The sequence below is a fragment of the Anabrus simplex genome, chromosome 8 (assembly GCF_040414725.1).
Source record: "Anabrus simplex isolate iqAnaSimp1 chromosome 8, ASM4041472v1, whole genome shotgun sequence".
NCBI lineage: Eukaryota > Metazoa > Arthropoda > Insecta > Orthoptera > Tettigoniidae > Anabrus > Anabrus simplex.
This window is the reverse complement of record NC_090272.1, coordinates 37,498,272-37,517,658: the sequence shown is the minus strand read 5'-3', so window position 1 is coordinate 37,517,658 and position 19,387 is coordinate 37,498,272. Positions and strand designations below refer to the sequence as shown.

The following is a 19,387-nucleotide window of genomic DNA, read 5'->3' as shown; positions in this document are numbered from 1 at the left end:
GTTTCTGACTCTCCCAAGCTCAATGTTTCCTGTGCCATCTCAAAATTTAAAGTTTACAGTCCCTTCTTCTTCACTGAAAAATCCATTACAGGGCACATCTACCTGGATATGCTGGAGATTTGGCTCATGCCACAGTTGAAGACCGATAGCATGAACTTCATCTACCAATAGAATGGTGCTCCACCTCATTTCCATGTTGATGTTCGTGACTTTCTGAACAGCAGACTTCCAGAAAGATGGATCAGTCATATCAGGAATGAAGATCACGCCATCATATCATGGCCTCCACGCACTCCTGAACTCACCCCTTGCGAATTCTTCGTATGGGGTTATGTGAAAGATGCAGTTTTTATGCCACCATTATTGGCTGATCTAACAGAATTGCGGGCCTGCATCATCAACACCTTTGGTCAAATTGACAGCAACATGCTACGTCGGATGTGCGACGAACTTGACTATAGAGTTGATGTGTGTAGAGTCACTCATATATCGAGCACTTGTAGGCTCATAAAAAAAAATTGTAAGTTTTTCTATCTGTCTATATAATTTTGTAATGTTACAACAAATAATAAACAAACAGGAATTTTGTGAAACCGCTCAAATCATTTGTGCGCACCCTGTATTTCAAAATCTCATTTTTATTTAAGATGTCCTAGTAATGAACCAGATCATCAATATTTTGGCTTTCAATTTTGTCAGTTGGTTATGAATCACAATTTTCATCTACAATTAGCAGTAAAAATTATAAATCAGCTGCTTATAAATAATGTTCTAATAAGAATTCATGTAATATCAAAAAGATACTCTGCATTTAAATCACTATTATTTCTTAATAAAGGAAGCAATTTATGTATAAAGAAAAATGGCAGTAATAATATTAAGATGTCTCTTTTTCTCCTTTCATGTTTGTCCTGTGTTCCTAATCTTTTACAAATTGTATTAATATATATCTTGTGTTTCTTCCCTTTTTCTGTATTTATCTGGCTTTCTACTTATCCCACACTTCCCACATCAAGAATGAAGATCTAACAAGATAAGTGTTTTTGCCTGCCCTCCTGATGAAGCAGGTAAGCTTGTTGGGGACTGAGAAGAGATGGATGTGGAGAAACAGGAATTGAAGAGCAGAAAGCGTATGTATTTCTAGATAGCAGTGTATAAAGATATGGATACTATCCTTGTCCTTTTGTGTTGTTATGTTTGTCCTCGGCTCCTCTTTCCATTGCTCTCTCTTCCTACACCGATCTGCCATTGTGTTTGTCTTATTAAGTGTCGATTTTCTCATTTCTTTTCTCTATGTATGACTATATTTGGCACGTGTTCTTCCTTTCCCATACTTACATTAAGGATTATACACTCAGTGGCCAAATGAAACAGGAAGGGATGTCCCATTAGAAAATGTGTTGTTATGACCCCTGAGCATTGCAGCTAGCTTGTGCGTAGCCGAGCAGTCTGTCACAGACACCGGTGGCATGAAGATGGCAATACGTTGCAAGTTAGCTGACTTTGAACGTGGGATAATCATCGGCGCATGGCATGTGGGTCATAGCATTGTGGAGATTACACGCAAATTTGGGTTTCTGAGGTCAACGGTGTCGAGGGTGGACCTTCAATATCGCACAGAGAATGTTACCATTGGTGTAAACCGCCGCACGGGAAGACCACAAGTGTTTAACGAAAGGATATCACATTGCTTCCAAAGAACAATACAGGGCTCTTGACGGGCTACTGTGAGTCAGATCACCGCCCAGTTGAATGCTGGGAGCCAGGAACCCATTTCTATAAGGACTATAAGGAGGCAACTGCGCCGCATAGGCTTCAGCAGCTGACGACCATCTCGTGTCTCCTTGCTGACACTTCGACACAGAGCTCAATCATAATTTATTATCTTCATTTCCGTATTGATTGGTACTACAATATAGGGAAATTTGAGAAGTCTCCACCTTATCAATACATTAATTTATTTACTCTAAAGTGGTAAAATCATTCAATACCGGTTTCGATCCCTAAGGGATCATACTCAGTTGACACACGATGAAATACTTATAAAAACATCACATGTAAAAGATTGCATCTGGTAAGACTAGTTCAATTAAATTAAATATAAAAGTTGTTAGGTTGTTAGTGAGAAAGTATTTGTATGTGTGTGGCACGTGACCACACTATGTCTAAGCTAATATACATTGTAGAGATCTTACATTTGTTCTCAATCAGTGTTTAGGATGTTACATTCAGTATAGTTGTTTCATATTGATCAAAACATTAAAAATTGCTTATAAAAGAATGTGTCTATCTTTGGTTTGAATAGCACTAATTGATTTGAACCTTAACGTTACATGACACCTATATGACAGAACATAGAATAAAATTTTTTTGTGTACTCACTATTAATTGTGAGTCTATTATGAAGTCCTAAAATATTTTATTGTTTGAGGTATCTCACTTCATTGTATCTGTTTTTGTAAAATATCAGTAGGGTTGTTTACACTTTTTTGATGTTTGTGGTATTTCACTTTTATATAATAAGTCCAATTGGAAACAAACATGAAAAAGCTTGTTAAAATGATACTTTTTTGACTAGAAACACTCATTATATGGTACCTTATGTGTCCATTTTTGTGCGTTAGGTTTACATTTTTTGACACCAGTACTGTAAAATTACTATTATCTATGATATATGTATAAAATATGATCTGACATGACAGGCTGTTAAAAGTATATAAAATATTGATCTAATGGGATGGGACCAAATTCTTATTGGTATTGTTGTATTTTACCACTTGTGCTAGTAAAGTACATGATATATAATGTTGAGGTTAGAGCTTATGTTGTTTTTCATTCGTTATAATTTATAAATGCTACTCGTAATAAAGTTGTCTTGATTGTAGACAGAAGCTGCGTATGTTGTTACTGGGTTAAATGGTGACAGTTATAAGTTTGATTTCCATTTGAATGCTGTGCAACTAGATGGAGATTTGAGTTGCACTTTGTTGTGATGATAGCGTGGAGGCTTCTATATATTGTAGGATGTATGTATCTGCAAGCAGAAATAATATGTGTAAGAGATAGTGTATTGTGGAGATGCAAAAAGTGAGTTGTGTGTTGTATTACTTACGTTAAATGTTGACGCTGTTTGCTCTGCGTGCCTGCCTGTCGAGATCTGTTGCGTGTTATCCTAGGACTGTAGTTCGCAGCGGCGGAGGGGAGGTCGAGAGGGATGGGTGGAGCGCTTGTAAGGGGAGCGGGGTTGGAGGAGGGGAGATCTTTGAGCGGTTCATTCGTATGTTTATGTTGTTGTTTGTTGATTCTTTTTAAGTAATAATTTGTTAGGAGGGGAATAACTGTGTCAAAAAGAATATTGTTTTTATTTGTGTTTTCATTTAAATTGAAATTTGGGTTTACGTATTTATCTAGGATTATGTAGAATTCTTCTAATATACTGAGCAAGGGGCTCTTGGGATTGGTACTGAGAATTTGCATGTCATTATTTATATTTGTAAATTTATGTTTTTGATCGTTGATATGCTGTCCCATAGCTGAAAAGTGTCTGTGCTTAACTGCATTTATGTGTTCATTGTATCGTATTGAAAAATTTCTTCCAGTAAGCCCTATATAGCTGGCTCTGCAGTCATTACATTTCAGGCGGTAAACACCTGAGTGGTTGTATTTATTGATATTATTAACTGCTTTGGAATTGTATAGTATGTTATTATTGCTACGTGTAGTTTTGTAGGCTATTTTTAGCCCTTGTTTTTTTTAAAATGTTAGTTATGGTGTGTATTAGTGCTATTCAAACCAAAGATAGACACATTCTTTTATAAGCAATTTTTAATGTTTTAATCAATATGAAACAACTATACTGAATGTAACATCCTAAACACTGATTGAGAACAAATGTAAGATCTCTACAATGTATATTAGCTTAGACATAGTGTGGTCACGTGCCACACACATACAAATACTTTCTCACTAACAACCTAACAACTTTTATATTTAATTTAATTGAACTAGTCTTACCAGATGCAATCTTTTACATGTGATGTTTTTATAAGTATTTCATCATGTGTCAACTGAGTATGATCCCATAGGAATCGAAACCGGTATTGAATGATTTTACCACTTTAGAGTAAATAAATTAATGTATTGATAAGGTGGAGACTTCTCAAATTTCCCTATATTACAGAGCTCAATGACGTGCTTGGGCCTGCAAACATCAGCAATGGACCATGGAACAGTGGTGGCACTTGGTATGGTCCGATGAATCCCAGTTGCAGTTGTATCGAGCTGATGGGCGCCTGAGAATGTGGCTATGGATCCTGCCTGTCAACAAGGTTGTGTCCAGGTGGGAGATGGCTCAGTTCTGATCTGGGAGGTGTTCTCATAGTTGCACTTAGGCCCCATTGTTTGGCTGGAGGGAGTGCTGACAGGTGCACGTCATGTGGACATTCTTTCAGACCATCTGCATCCCAGCCCTAGAGTACCCTGATGGAGATGCCATGTTTCAACAGGATAATGCACCATTTCACCGTTCTGTGGTGGCATGCAGATGGTTAGAGGAGCACTCCAGTGAAGATACGACCATGGATTGGCCCTCCCGATCCCCTGATCTGTTTTTTCTTTAAAATGATATTTGTTCATGGCGTTGACCTCTGTAGATCTTTTGCCACTACTTTCACCATATGATATGAACCGGTGTGTAAGTGGAATTGCAGAAGTGTACTGTTGAATGTGAGGAAAGGAACATTAAGGACGACACAAACACCTAGTCCCCAGGCCAGGGATATTAATCATTTACAATTAAAAACCTCTGACCCGGTTGGGAATCGAACCCGGGGCCCCCGGGTGAGAGGCGGACGCGTTGCCCCCTACACTGCAGGGACGGACTCCCCTAATCTTAAATCAATCGAGTATTTATGGGATGCTGTTGATGCTGGTGTATGCTTCATGAACCTTGCATCAATTACAGAAGACCAATTGTGGGTAGCAGTGAAAGATGTGTGGATCAAGATCCCTCCAGAATGACTCCCAACACCTTGTAGATCAATGCCTCATCATATTGCTGCCGTTTTGAGGGCTCGCGGAGGAGCAACTCGTTATTAACATCACATACAGTGTCTTCCCATGACTTTTGGCCACTCAGTGTACACTAACAATGATATTTGCGGGGTCATTCACAAAATGACATATGATTTTTGTGATGAGAAGTCTCACCTGCACAACAAATTGTAATGTCAGTGTGTCACCCCCACAAAACTTGGCTTTTAAGACATAACATTTCATTCCACTTCATACATTCTGTAACTTTCATTGATTCTGCCTATAAATGTACCTGAAATATAAATTGTTTCTTTGTGGGATGTCCACTTCTTTGGCCTAGACAGAAATCACACTCCTATGTGTTGTTAAAAACTTATCTTCTGTCCAACTTGTTGGCTGAATGGTCAGCGTACTGGCCTTTGGTTCAGAGGATCCCGGGTTCGATTCCCAGCCGGGTTGGGGATTTTAACCATCATTGGTTAATTCCAGTGGCCCAGGGGCTGGGTGTTTGTGCTGTCCTCAACATCCCTGCAACTCATACCACACATAACAATATCCTCCACCACAATAAGATGCAGTTACCTACACACAGCAGATGCTGCCCACTCTCATCGGAGTGTCTGCCTTACAAGGGCTACACTCAGCTAGAAATAGCCACACAAAACTATTATAACACTTATCTTATATTTCATAATATGTGTGGTGGAAATAAGGTCTTGGCATCTGCTGAACAGTGTACTGTGTTCAACCTCTGCTCTTTGCGAGACAGCCTGCCTGGCATCACACCTTGATGGTCTGACACCTGTGGTTACCCTTTTTGAGTCCTGTTAGTGGCAAAAAACTTCACTATCAGTAGGTAGTAGAGATTCCTAATCACTATATTGCATGCCAAAAGCCTGGGTTCAATTCCAAACCTCTCCAGAGTGTTCATGTAGAGTGAGGGCATGACACTGTTGACGGTGACCCCTTGGTGTTACTCGATAGTTGCAGGCTATGAGCTCTCCCTGCCTCATTGTCATCCTCACACACTACACAATAGTCCGGCTCCATGGTTTAATGGTTAGCATGCTGGCCTTTGGTCACAGGGGTCCCAAGTTCAATTCCCGGCAGGGTTGGGAATTTTAACCATAATTGGTTAATTTTGCTGGCTGGGTATATGTGTCATCTTCATCATCATTTCATCCTCATCACGATGCGCAGGTCGTCTACGGGAGTCAAATCAAAAGACCTGCACCTTGCGAGCCGAACATGTCCTCAGACACTTGGGCACTAAAAGCCAATACGCCATTTCATTTTACTACACGACATATAACATGCAGCCACACACTGGATACAGAAACGCATACACCCGTCCACAATCGACACGTAAGCAAGTGCTTGGACATTAGAACACATTAAGGTTCAAAAGAAATTATGGAAGGTCAATTCCTAAGTGCTCAGGATTAACCACCAAACTTTTCACTCCATTATTATTGGTTAAAGAAAGTAATAAATGATACAAGGGGGAGAGAGAGAGATGATGTTAAACTGCATAGTGTAACACATACTGTAAGTTACAGGATTGTGAATGACTGCAAGAAGACCTCAACAAAGGTGCGAAATGGCCAGTAGACAATGGTATGATGGTAAACAGGGTGAAAAGTTAGGTTGTAAATTGCACAAAGAGGAGACGTCTTCTCACTTTTAATTACTGTGTTGATGGAGTGAAAGTAACTCATGTTACTGTAACTATAAGTATTTAGGTGTTAATATAAGAAAAGAACATCAATGGAGTAATCATATAAATAGGGTTTTAAATAAAGGAAAAATGAATGTACGAGGTCAGATCAGAAAATAAGTTGTACTTCCCAGTTATGGCCGTTTATTACACCACCTATACAACAGCAACACGACTATAATGACATACACTGTAACATCACTTTTCCACAAAGTTTCCAAGAGACTCCAAACATTTCTGCAAACGCACAACCAACTTGTCGATGCCGGATGCACAGAAATTTCCTCCAGCATTCTGCAACCACTCAGAGACAGCGGCCTTCACCTTCTCATCAGTCTGGAAACGTCGACCACCGAGCTCTGTTTTGAGCTTACCGAACAGATGAAAGTCACATGGCGCTAGGTCGGGACTGTAAGGTGGATGTTGCCAGACCTCCCACTTGAAACGCTGCAGCAGTTCTCTCGTTTGGCGGGCCTTGTGAGGTGTTGCGTTATCATGAAACAAAATCACACCGGTGCTCAATTTCCCCCGGCGCTTCTCTTTAATCGCTTTACGCAACTGATGCAACGTTTGACAATACGACGACGCGTTGATCATCGTTCCTTTCGGCATGAATTCCACCTGCAGCAAACCCTCCATGTCAAAAAACACTGTCGCCATAACTTTACCGGCTGAAGGTTGAACCTTGGCCTTCTTTCGTTGTGGTGATGAGGGGTGCATCCATTCCATTGATGTTTGCTTCATTTCGGGGGTGAAGTGGTGGGGCACCTTTCGTCGCCTGTGAAGATTCGCTGCAGAAATCCATTGCCATCTCCGGCATAGCATTGCAAAAATGCCAGGGAGGATTAGAAACATTGTCCCTTGTGCTCATCGGTGAGAAGACGTGGGAACCATCTTTAACACAGCTTACGATATCCAAGGTCCTCGTGAACAATGGCGAACACGCTGCCATACGACATGTTCAGTTGTTACAAGTGACTATTCTCATTTTGGTTCCGTATTGAAGTTGACGTATGTCTCAAGTGTTATTACAATATTATAAGTCCACCTGTTCAATACAATACAATATGATCCACTATTTCATATGGTCAATTGTTTTTTATACATTTTCAACATTTCAACCATTTTCAACATTTTAACCTATAATTTATAAGTATATGTATTATTATTATTTTTTAAGATTGATATAGGCTGATGATGCCCCTAAGGAGGGTGAAACATGTACCTTTGACTTTTATGTATTATGTATAAAAAACAATTGACCATATGAAATAGTGGATCATATTGTATTGTATTGAACAGGTGGACTTATAATATTGTAATAACACTTGAGACATGTTCAGTTGTATCGTGATTTCTCTCAGTTTAATGCGCCGGTTCTGTCTAATAATCGCATTCACACTGTTGACCATTGCACGGGTCCTGGACGTTGTGGGCCTGCCTTCGCAATGGTTGTCCGTGATATCCGTGCGTCCGGCTTCGAATTGCTGACACCACTTTACGATACCTTGCCGGGAAATGGCCTGCTCCCCATACACAGCACTAATTTCACGATGAATGTCCGTGCAATTCTTCCTTTTGGCCCATAGGAATCGGAATGTCACACGCACCTCATATTTGGAGTGAACGTCCAGTTGACGCGCCATTGCATTTGGCCGCTATTCACACAATACTAGACGAGACACCACAGCGACCTGCCTAACAGACGTGTGGGCAGTGTCTGTCCCTTTCTCTGCTGTGCCCATGTTTGCGACACACAGCACGCTGCTGCGGTGCGTTAGTGCAACTAACCTTTGGATCTACTTACGTATATGGATTAGGGAAACCATTACTGATGTTTTGGGCTCTAGACGGTCCCGAGTTTATGTTCCATAACTTCAACGATCTTGGATCAGACTTCATGATCAGTTATGATCGGCACTATCCAACATAGATGAACATTCAGAGGAAAATCAGTTCAAAGATGACTTAGCTTCTAATTCAGCACATCCTCTGATCAACTATAGTGACTGACTCCATGTCGATAGGAACCAAACAGGCCTAGCATCGACTTCGGTGATACAAAGATCAACACTTTATGAATTTTTTTCTCTGCCTACTCTTACTGATGATGCAATAATGCTTAGATCAGTGGACGAAGAGCCTCCTTCTACTGATGTGAATTCTCCATCCATTCTGGACATCACTGCCACTTCTGTCTCTGTTTCTGCGGAAATGCAAACCCATACTACCACTACTGGATGACCTAAGAGGACAAGGAAGAAAGCTAAATGGCTAATTGAATAAATGTGAGTGTTAGGATTTGATTATTCTTCAATTCAAAGGGGGAAAATGATGTAGTATATCGATTGTCGTATATCAATATCGAAGACAAGTGATGTATCAATTCATAATTTACAATACATTCGTTGTTATGTCTTTGTTAGATGATTATGAGATCAAGATGAATGATACTGCATTATTAGCAATATATTTACTAAAGTATTCAAGTATCTAATAATAAAGTAGAGTCCAGTATACTACACATCCATAGCTTACATCACTGCCTGCAAGGTTGCTTCTGTTACACATTCCGTCCCATGACATTACAAGAATTTTCAAATGAGCCCCAGCTATAAGAAATACAGGGTCTCTCTTAAACCAAGACAGAGCGCACGGTGTTTGTACTCTGCGCAACAGTAGCTGCCTCAGCCCAACTTATGTCGCACGCAGCCGCCCTACTTTAAGCGTGTATACAATCTTATATGGAAATGAAATCTTACCTTATAAAAGATGCTAGAAGTGTTATTCTTCATAATGAGGGACTTCATAAACACCACTAGGATTTTCTGCACACCACTAGCGAGAGTTATGACTGTTTACACGACCATTAAGATGAAATCAGGCCTTATCCAGAAAGAACACAATCCGTGGGCTCAATAACGATCATTCAGTGATACAAGATACCACTCACAATATCTCACTCTTGTGGCTGGATCAGCAGGTTTTAAACAATGGGCCTGTGTAAACCTGTACGGTTCGATGAGTAATAGCTTTGTAGCTCTGTGTGCGGAAGAAACCATTTTGTGAGTAATTTATTCAGCGACCATTCAAGATTCGCAGCAATTTCATTTAGCTTTTCCTCTGTTAAAACTGTTCATGTGCGTGCATGTATATTTTATTGAGCATTTAGCCAGCAGTTTCAAATTTATTTACAATTACGTGAATCTGTGCTCACTAGGAAATTGCTGAACAAATGCATCACCATCAGCACCCATATGACAGTTTGTAGGGGGCGGGGAGACCTGGGGGTACGTAGTATTTTTAAAATTTTGAAAGATAAATGCCGACTTGTATTCTGTGGTAGAATGAAACCACGGTGTTCCTTGCCTGTTAGTGGGGAACGGTACTACCGCTTCAACATAATACTGACTTTTAAATCATTTTCTTGAAAGGAAAACACCTGACTAGACTAGGTTTTTACCTTTCCCTGAGAGCTGGGGGGGGGGGGGGGGGAGGCCCCACCTTGCCCCCGTGTATGGGCGCCCTTGTGCATCACGTATCCGTCGAGCGGGCTCATGCTTAAAATAACTTTTACATACGAAAATACGATGTTGCAATGATAACTGTCTCACCGTGTTAGCAGCTGAGATTCAGACTGGCTACTGATGTTAGGCTGAACACGTGCACACTCCTTGCGCGCACCTCCCGTACAGCTGCTTAGGTGTCGGAGAGTAGAAATGCTGCTGGACGGTGTGCGTTTATAAGAGAGACCCTGTATTTATGTCAAAACATGGTACAAGATAAAGAAAGCTTATTCTAATGAAGATGCCACTGATACTAATGGCATGCTTCTGTAGTCAAGGTGTGTGTTCCCTGTTCACTCATCCATTCATGTTTGTTTCAAACAAGGTCAATCACCATTGAAATTACACAGAGAGTAGCCTTTCACAGAAAATGCTCAAAGAACAAGCATGTATGACTTGACCTGACACCTGGCCCTGTTCCTCTCCAATAATGCCAAAAGGTAGGTGCACTTAGTAAGTTGCTGAGGTTAAATGAGATGCTGCAAGTAAGATACATACCAATAACTCCTCCTCAAACTTATAGCCGACGCTGCCGTAGAATGCTTTTAAGTAAGGTTTCTCATCAAATGTCAAGCAGTCAGGATCCTTAAGGTGGTAATTGTACAAGAAGTGAATGTTCTTCACCACCTCAGGAGGTGCATGAAATGCTTTAAGGGCATCTGTAACTCGGTCTTCTTTTGGCTGCGGAAAGAAAAAAGTACTGAACAGAAAATGAAATAAGCAAAACATCCTTAATATATGAAACTGTGGAAGTATTAATTGTGAGGGCTACATATATCCTGGAAAGTTAATATTGATTACTACATGGTGATTATCATTTATCGTATGGTGAAACAATAATATGATATTAATGAAAGAGACTTCCATTCATTTTCAACTATACATTTTGCTGGTGGCTGCCAATTTTTTTGCCATCATGTTATCCTTAGCTGACTTTTTTCCTTAATTCAATTTCCTAGTAAGTTCATTCAATCTCTCCATACTGCCACAACAATTCCTAACTCTATTCCTTTCTAACCTGCACCTCCTTCTTAATCTCTTTATTTCCCTGTTAGGTATAACATAATGTGTATTTACCACCTTTAAAGGTATGTATATATCTGATTTCACACTTCTCAACAGTTGCTCTAAATCCGTCCCAAAGGATGGGTTTTTCCCTCCACTGATCAAAATTCCTTTTTAAAAATTTCCCCATGCCTCTCTTATCAACCATATGGTATTGCCTAATAGTCCTACTTTCACAACTTTCCTTTCTATCACATTTATTTTTAACTACAGTATGACAAAAACAGCTTCCTGATCACTTATACCATCTGTCACTACATTTTCGCTATAGATTTCATCTGGTTTTATCAGACCCGTCTAGAATATTTACCCTCTAGTTGGTCCCATCACTGTCTGATTCAGCTGTCCTTTCCACATTAACTTGTGCACAATTTCTTGGTAATGCTTTCTGCCTTTTGCATTACCTTCCCAGTTAACATTTGTTAAATTGACATCACCTGCTACAATAACGTTCCTTTCTGTATCATTCCCCAGTTAGCTGATTTGTACACCCCAAGAACATCATATTACCAGTTATCTTTAGAGATAAGTCTTACATTTAGAATTTCATAGTTCTCATATTTAACTTTTTTTGTAACTCACCAATTCTTCCTTCACCAGTATGAATACTCCCCCTTCTATCTTTCCTAACTTGTCTCTATGATAAACACTCCACTTCCATGAGAAAATTTCCACATCTATAATATCACTTTGCAGCCATGATTCAATTCCTATTACAATATCTGGTAAATACTATTAAATTACTTAATTCTATTCCTTTCTTTACATACTCCTATAGTATAGCCTGCCTGGTGGCCATCACTGTTATGGCGTTGAGTCTATATGGTCTGACACCATGGTTAGACGGTTCGAGTCCTGCCAGTTGACAACATTTCACCATTAGAACCACTAATCTAATCACTAGATTGCGTGCCAAAAGCCAGGATTCAATTTCAAACCTCTCCACAGTGTTCCTATGGAGTGAGGGCATAGGTGCTGTTGAAGGTGATTCGTCTATCGGATGGGGATCGGATAAGCGGACCCCTTGGTGTTATTCGCCAGGAGTAAGCTACGTGCTGGCATCCAGTTTCACACTATCCTTTCTACATCATACATCACGTCATTCATTTCATCTCATTAACTCCTCTGATGAGATCAATGTCAGCAAAAGCATCCGGTCGTAAAAACTCGCTAAGAAGATCATCTCACTTCATACCTGACTCTGTTGGAAATGGGGTAAGTATTGGACATACATACAATACTTCTACAGTTTAACACTAACAATTTTATGTCATCCTTACTTGACTTCCTGCTTTCTATACTGTCATCACTGCTCCCTAGTCTACCCTGTTTCCCTGACTGTACTTCCCTATAAGTCTTCTGAATGAACAGCCTAACATGTACCATTGCACTTCAAGTGAAGGACATCTGAGCGTAGATTCCTATCTCCTACCCACCCATTAGGATCTGCAAATCCCACTTTCAATATCACACATACCCACTTCGCAGTCTCATTAAAAAAACCCAATTATCCTCCGGTCTGTACCCCTTCAACAAGGTATCACACACATAACAATCTCTGTTTCCTGAAACTTCTCTTGTGCTGCCGTTACAAGATCTCACACAGCCAGAACTATATTAGTACCTGTGGAGTGAAGGCATATGACGCTGTTGAAGGTGATTCGTCTAACGGATGGGGATCGAATGAGTAGACCCCTTGGTGCTATTCGACAGGAGTAAGCTGCCTGCCTTACGTTGTCGGTACCAACGTGGGAGATTACACCTTTCCTTACCCTTCTCCTTTCCTTTTTTTTTTTTTTTTTTCCCCCCTCAGCATCTGCCTTAACCTAATTCCTCGATAGCACTCTACCCTGGTTCCCTTTCCTGTACACATTTTCCCCACTTAGCTAACAATTGAGTTCCCCATGACCAGAGCCTCAACCCTACCCATCTCATTAGATCCCCTCCTCTCCTGGTTACCTTAACTTCCTTGATGCTTGCTGAACCTACTTGCTCCTCCCTTCTCTTCCTCCCACTACTTTTTCGAAATCCCTCTCCCTATCTTCTACTCTACATTTCCCTTTCCTACTGCTCTCTTTCCTCTTGCCCTGCCCCTCCTCTGTAACACCTTCTCTCTACTGTTCTACCAGGAGTGATTCATACCGATTCTTAAACAATACCTCTCCTGAACTCACTCCCTGAGGAGAACTCTTAGCCCTCATTTTCCTTCCCCCTTAAAACATTAGCCACATGTCCTCCACAACATCTCCCCTTCCTTCCCCTCCCTCTAGCCTACCTACAGTATCCTGTACATTGATTGAGGGAGACTTACCTTCATTCATGTCCTTCATTACAAGCTTTATTATCACCCTCAATCTTGCTCTCTCTTCCCTCATTTTCCTTAATTCCGACTCACATCCACAGTCCCCACACCTGCCTCCCTCAGCCATTCTTTTATCTCTTCAAAGAAATGTGAAAAAATATGGAAATATCAACATAAATAAAATAGCATACTTTATGCATGGAAGTATAAAATATGTCAGAGGAAGGAAATATTGTATCAAAGATTTCCCACGAATGCGAAGAAGATATTAACCGATAAAATAACTACACTACAATTATTCTACTTAGACATATCCTAATTATTAGGAATAACAGACTAACTATAGAAATGTGTAGTTAGACTAAATATGTATATACAATATTTAAATTAATATTATCTTATTTTTTATCATTTTTAAATTTTATTTTTACTACTTCTATGTTCAAACAGAAAAAGCAAGATACTATGTGACAAAATTAGCTACACTACAATTCTAAACTGCACTTAAGCTTATCCTCATTACAACAGGTTAACTAAAACAACAGAAGTCTAGTAAAGAGCTAAATTCTGACAGAGACTTTTTCCCCTACTACACAAAGATTATGCAATAATAAAATAAGCACAATAATTTCTAATAAAATAACTAAAGTACAATAAATCTAAACTGCATTTAGATGTATCCTAATAAGTTAATTGAAACAGCAGAAATGTAGTTAAAAGAAAGTTTTTTCTTCTCCTTCCTACAAGCTAAGAGAAATTAAAACTGCCCTTAAATGCTGAAAGATTGAGAGTATAAAGTACACCAGAGACTTGAACTACTTAGAACTGCAAATAAGTTATCACAATACAGGAATCACTTGATAATCATTTCTTTTTTTTTTTTTTTTTCCCCCTCGACTACGCTATGTTTAAGACTGTAAGCAAATAATGCAATATTAGAATATAAATAGTGTAACCGGTACTTTGATGGTTACACGATACATAGTTAAAGGGGAGGAAAATAAATACAATTACATGGTATCCTAAAGCCTAGACATACACTAAACATCTGATGAAGTGCGCCGCATACAACACAAGTAAATATCAGGTTGGGGAACTTGACGACGGGACCGGGAACTTACCAAAGGCCACATGGATGCGAAAGTTGCGGATTTACAAAAAGCCAACAGTGATCTCTTGTTTTCAAGATATTATATTTGAAAATCGACATTACAAAGTAACTTCCGAACAAATGCAGCAGTACACAAAATCTAGATATACAATTTGCCAAATACGAATTAAGACGTTCTTTGACAAGAGCTTGCTATAAGATCAGGGAGTTAAGCAAATATATCTGAACACAAATCAAGTCCTAGGATACAATCTTGAACGTAAGTGGAAACACAACATGTTATTGCAATTTAGAGTGAAGCTAAACGTGCTTTCAAACATCTGAGCAATAGTGTGGTGACTAGGGCAAACTCCTATGTGATATACCAATGAAAATTAAATGCAAATTAAAACCCGACTGAAATCAACAGTGCTTACCTCAAGGTAGCCCATCCTGGGAGCAACGTCATGCTGATATGCGTCTAAGCAGCTGGATTCACGATAGAACGAAAGCCAATGAAATCCAATCTCGCTCACTTTAAAAAAGGGAGACTGGCCTTGGTGCAATTACGGTATGGCCAATCAGAGCACAGGAGCTTGCCCATCGCCACCCAGATTACCAATCACAACTCTTTATCCAGTCGCGATGTTTATACAATTTTCTCGAACACATATATAGACATCAATCGTGAACTTTCCATTTTCCAGAATAGAAAGGACATATTTCTAGAATCCATAACTGACAGGGCCCAACACACCCTGTTCTAAAAGTCTGTGTCACAACCTTTCTGGACTGTTCCAGCTAATATAGAACAATAATCTAGTAGTTACAAATAAAATATGCTACAAAAATATTTTACACTGTACAGGTTAGGTAGCTAAATGGAATATGAATAAAATATTCTAGCACAACACTCCACTTCACACAGTAAGTCTTCCTTAAAGGATAGGTTTACAAATGAAATATTCTACAAATACATTTCACATCCTAGAGATTCTACACTGGTCTCAAATAGAGGAATAAACGATAACAATAGAATGACTGTTAACTACTTCATCAATGAAATACTGTATACTCTCTTGAATTCCTTTCTTTAAACAAAACGTACAACGGTATCATGTTATTTAATTAAAGAATTTATTACCTTCGTGATAGGTGGAACTGGTGGATCGGCTCTTGAATTGTTACATATATGAAATACCGTGTTTATTGCCTGCACAAATGTAAAATCTGCAGAAGTTACAACTCCTTATAATATCCTGTCTTTGTAAGTATTCTATCAACAAATCTACTGATATTTAGATAAAAATCAATCAATCAATATCAATCAATACTGATCTGCATTTAGGGCAGTCGCCCAGGTGGCAGATTCCCTATCTGTTGCTTTCCTAGCCTTATCCGAAATGATTTCAAAGAAATTGGAAATTTATTGAACATCTCCCTTGGTAAGTTATTCCAATCCCTAACTCCCCTTCCTATAAATGAATATTTGCCCCAGTTTGTCCTCTTGAATTCCAACTTTATCTTCATATTGTGATCTTTCCTACTTTTATAGACGCCATTCAAACCTATTCGTCTACTAATGTCATTCCACGCCATCTCTCCGCTGACAGCTCGGAACATACCACTTAGTCGAGCAGCTCTTCTTCTTTCTCTCAATTCTTCCCAACCCAAACATTGCAACATTTTTGTAACGCTACTCTTTTGTCGGAAATCACCCAGAACAAATCGAGCTGCTTTTCTTTGGATTTTTTCCAGTTCTTGAATCAGGTAATCCTGGTGTGGGTCCCATACACTGGAACCATACTCTAGTTGGGGTCTTACCAGAGACTTATATGCACTCTCCTTTACATCCTTACTACAACCCCTAAACACCCTCATAACCATGTGCAGAGATCGGTACCCTTTATTTACAATCCCATTTATGTGATTACCCCAGTGAAGATCTTTCCTTATATTAACACCTAGATACTTACAATGATCCCCAAAAGGAACTTTCACCCCATCAACGCAGTAATTAAAACTGAGAGGACTTTTCCTATTTGTGAAACTCACAACCTGACTTTTAGCCCCGTTTATCAACATACCATTGCCTGCTGTCCATCTCACAATATTTTCGAGGTCACGTTGCAGTTGCTCACAATCTTGTAACTTATTTATCACTCTATAGAGAATAACATCATCCGCAAAAAGCCTTACCTCCGATTCCACTCCTTTACTCATATCATTTATATATATAAGAAAACATAAAGGTCCGATAACACTGCCCTGAGGAACTCCCCTCTCAACTATTACAGGGTCAGACAAAGCTTCACCTACTCTAACTCTCTGAGATCTATTTTCTAGAAATATAGCAACCCATTCAGTCACTCTTTTGTCTAGTCCAATTGCACTCATTTTTGCCAGTAGTCTCCCATGATCCACCCTATCAAATGCTTTAGACATGTCAATCGCGATACAGTCCATTTGACCTCCAGAATCCAAGATATCTGCTATATCTTGCTGGAATCCTACAAGTTGAGCTTCAGTGGAATAACCTTTCCTAAAACCGAATTGCCTTCTATCGAACCAGTTATTAATTTCACAAACATGTCTAATATAATCAGAAAGAATGCCTTCCCAAAGCTTACATACAATGCATGTCAAACTTACTGGCCTGTAATTTTCAGCTTTATGTCTATCACCCTTTCCTTTATACACAGGAGCTACTATAGCAACTCTCCATTCATCTGGTATAGCTCTTTCGGTCAAACAATAATCAAATAAGTACTTCAGATATGGTACTATATCCCAACCCATTGTCTTTAGTATATCCCCAGAAATCTGATCAATTCCGGCCGCTTTTCTAGTTTTCAACTTTTGTATCTTATTGTAAATGTCATTGTTATCATATGTAAATTTTATTACTTCTTTGGCCTTAGTCTCTTCCTCTATCTCGACATTATCCTTGTAACCAACAATCTTTACATACTGCTGACTGAATACTTCTGCCTTTTGAAGATCCTCACATACACACTCCCCTTGTTCATTAATTATTCCTGGAATGTCCTTCTTGGAACCTGTTTCTGCCTTAAAATACCTATACATACCCTTCCATTTTTCACTAAAATTTGTATGACTGCCAATTATGCTTGCCATCATGTTATCCTTAGCTGCCTTCTTTGCTAGATTCAATTTTCTAGTAAGTTCCTTCAATTTCTCCTTACTTCCACAGCCATTTCTAACTCTATTTCTTTCCAGTCTGCACCTCCTTCTTAGTCTCTTTATTTCTCTATTATAATAAGGTGGGTCTTTACCATTCCTTACCACCCTTAAAGGTACAAACCTGTTTTCGCATTCCTCAACAATTTCTTTAAACCCATCCCAGAGTCTGTTTACATTCTTATTTACCGTTTTCCACCGATCATAGTTACTTTTTAGAAACTGCCTCATACCTGCTTTATCAGCCATATGGTACTGCCTAACAGTCCTACTTTTAAGACCTTCCTTTCTATCACATTTATTTTTAACTACCACAAAAACAGCTTCATGATCACTAATACCATCTATTACTTCAGTTTCCCTATAGAGCTCATCTGGTTTTATCAGCACCACATCCAAAATATTTTTCCCTCTGGTTGGTTCCATCACTTTCTGAATCAGCTATCCTTCCCATATTAACTTATTTGCCATTTGTTGGTCATGCTTCCTGTCGTTCGCATTTCCTTCCCAATTGACATCTGGCAAATTCAGATCTCCCGCTACAATCACATTTCTTTCCATGTCATTTCCCACATAGCTGACTATCCTATCAAATAATTCCGAATCCGCATCAGTGCTACCCTTTCCCGATCTGTACACTCCAAATATATCAAGTTGCCTGTTATCTTTAGAAATGAGCCTTACACCTAGAATTTCATGTGTCTCATCTTTAACTTTTTCGTAGCTTACAAATTCTTCTTTCACCAGAATGAAAACTCCCCCTCCCACCTTTCCTATCCTATCTCTACGATACACACTCCAGTGCCGTGAGAAAATTTCTGCATCCATTATATCATTTCTCAGCCATGATTCAACTCCTATTACAATATCTGGTAAATATATATCTATTAAATTACTTAATTCTATTCCTTTCTTTACAATACTTCTACAGTTCAACACTAACAATTTTATGTCATCCCTACTTGATTTCCAGTTCCCTGTTCCCTTATCACCGCTCCCTAGGCCATCCGGTTTCCCTGAATGTACCTCCCTATTACCCTTCCAAACAAATTTCCTAACTTATACGTACCACTGCGGTTTAAATGAAGGCCATCCGAGCGCAGATCCCTATCTCCTACCCACCCATTAGGATCTAGAAATTTCACTCCCAGTTTCCCACATACCCACTCCATAGTCTCATTTAAATCCCCAATCACCCTCCAGTCAGTATCCCTCCTACACAGTATTCCACTAATAACAATCTCCGCTTTCTTAAACTTCACCCGTGCTGCATTTACCAGATCCCACACATCTCCAACTATGTTGGTACTTATATCAGCTTGCCTTACGTTGTTGGTACCAACGTGAAACACTACCACCTTCTCCTTCCCCTCCTCCCTCTCTTCTACCTTCCTCAACATCTGCCTCAATCT

General features: G+C 39.4%; 1 protein-coding gene across 1 annotated transcript in view; it reads right to left on the bottom strand.

Annotated features, from left to right (window-relative positions):
* LOC136879285 (ankyrin repeat and MYND domain-containing protein 1) overlaps window positions 1-19,387 on the bottom strand; it is a 299,890-nt gene that overhangs the window by 217,776 nt on the left and 62,727 nt on the right. The window contains exon 5 of the mRNA XM_068228945.1: window positions 10,816-10,998. Coding sequence (XP_068085046.1) covers window positions 10,816-10,998 — 183 coding nt within the window. The remainder of the gene's footprint in view (window positions 1-10,815; window positions 10,999-19,387) is intronic.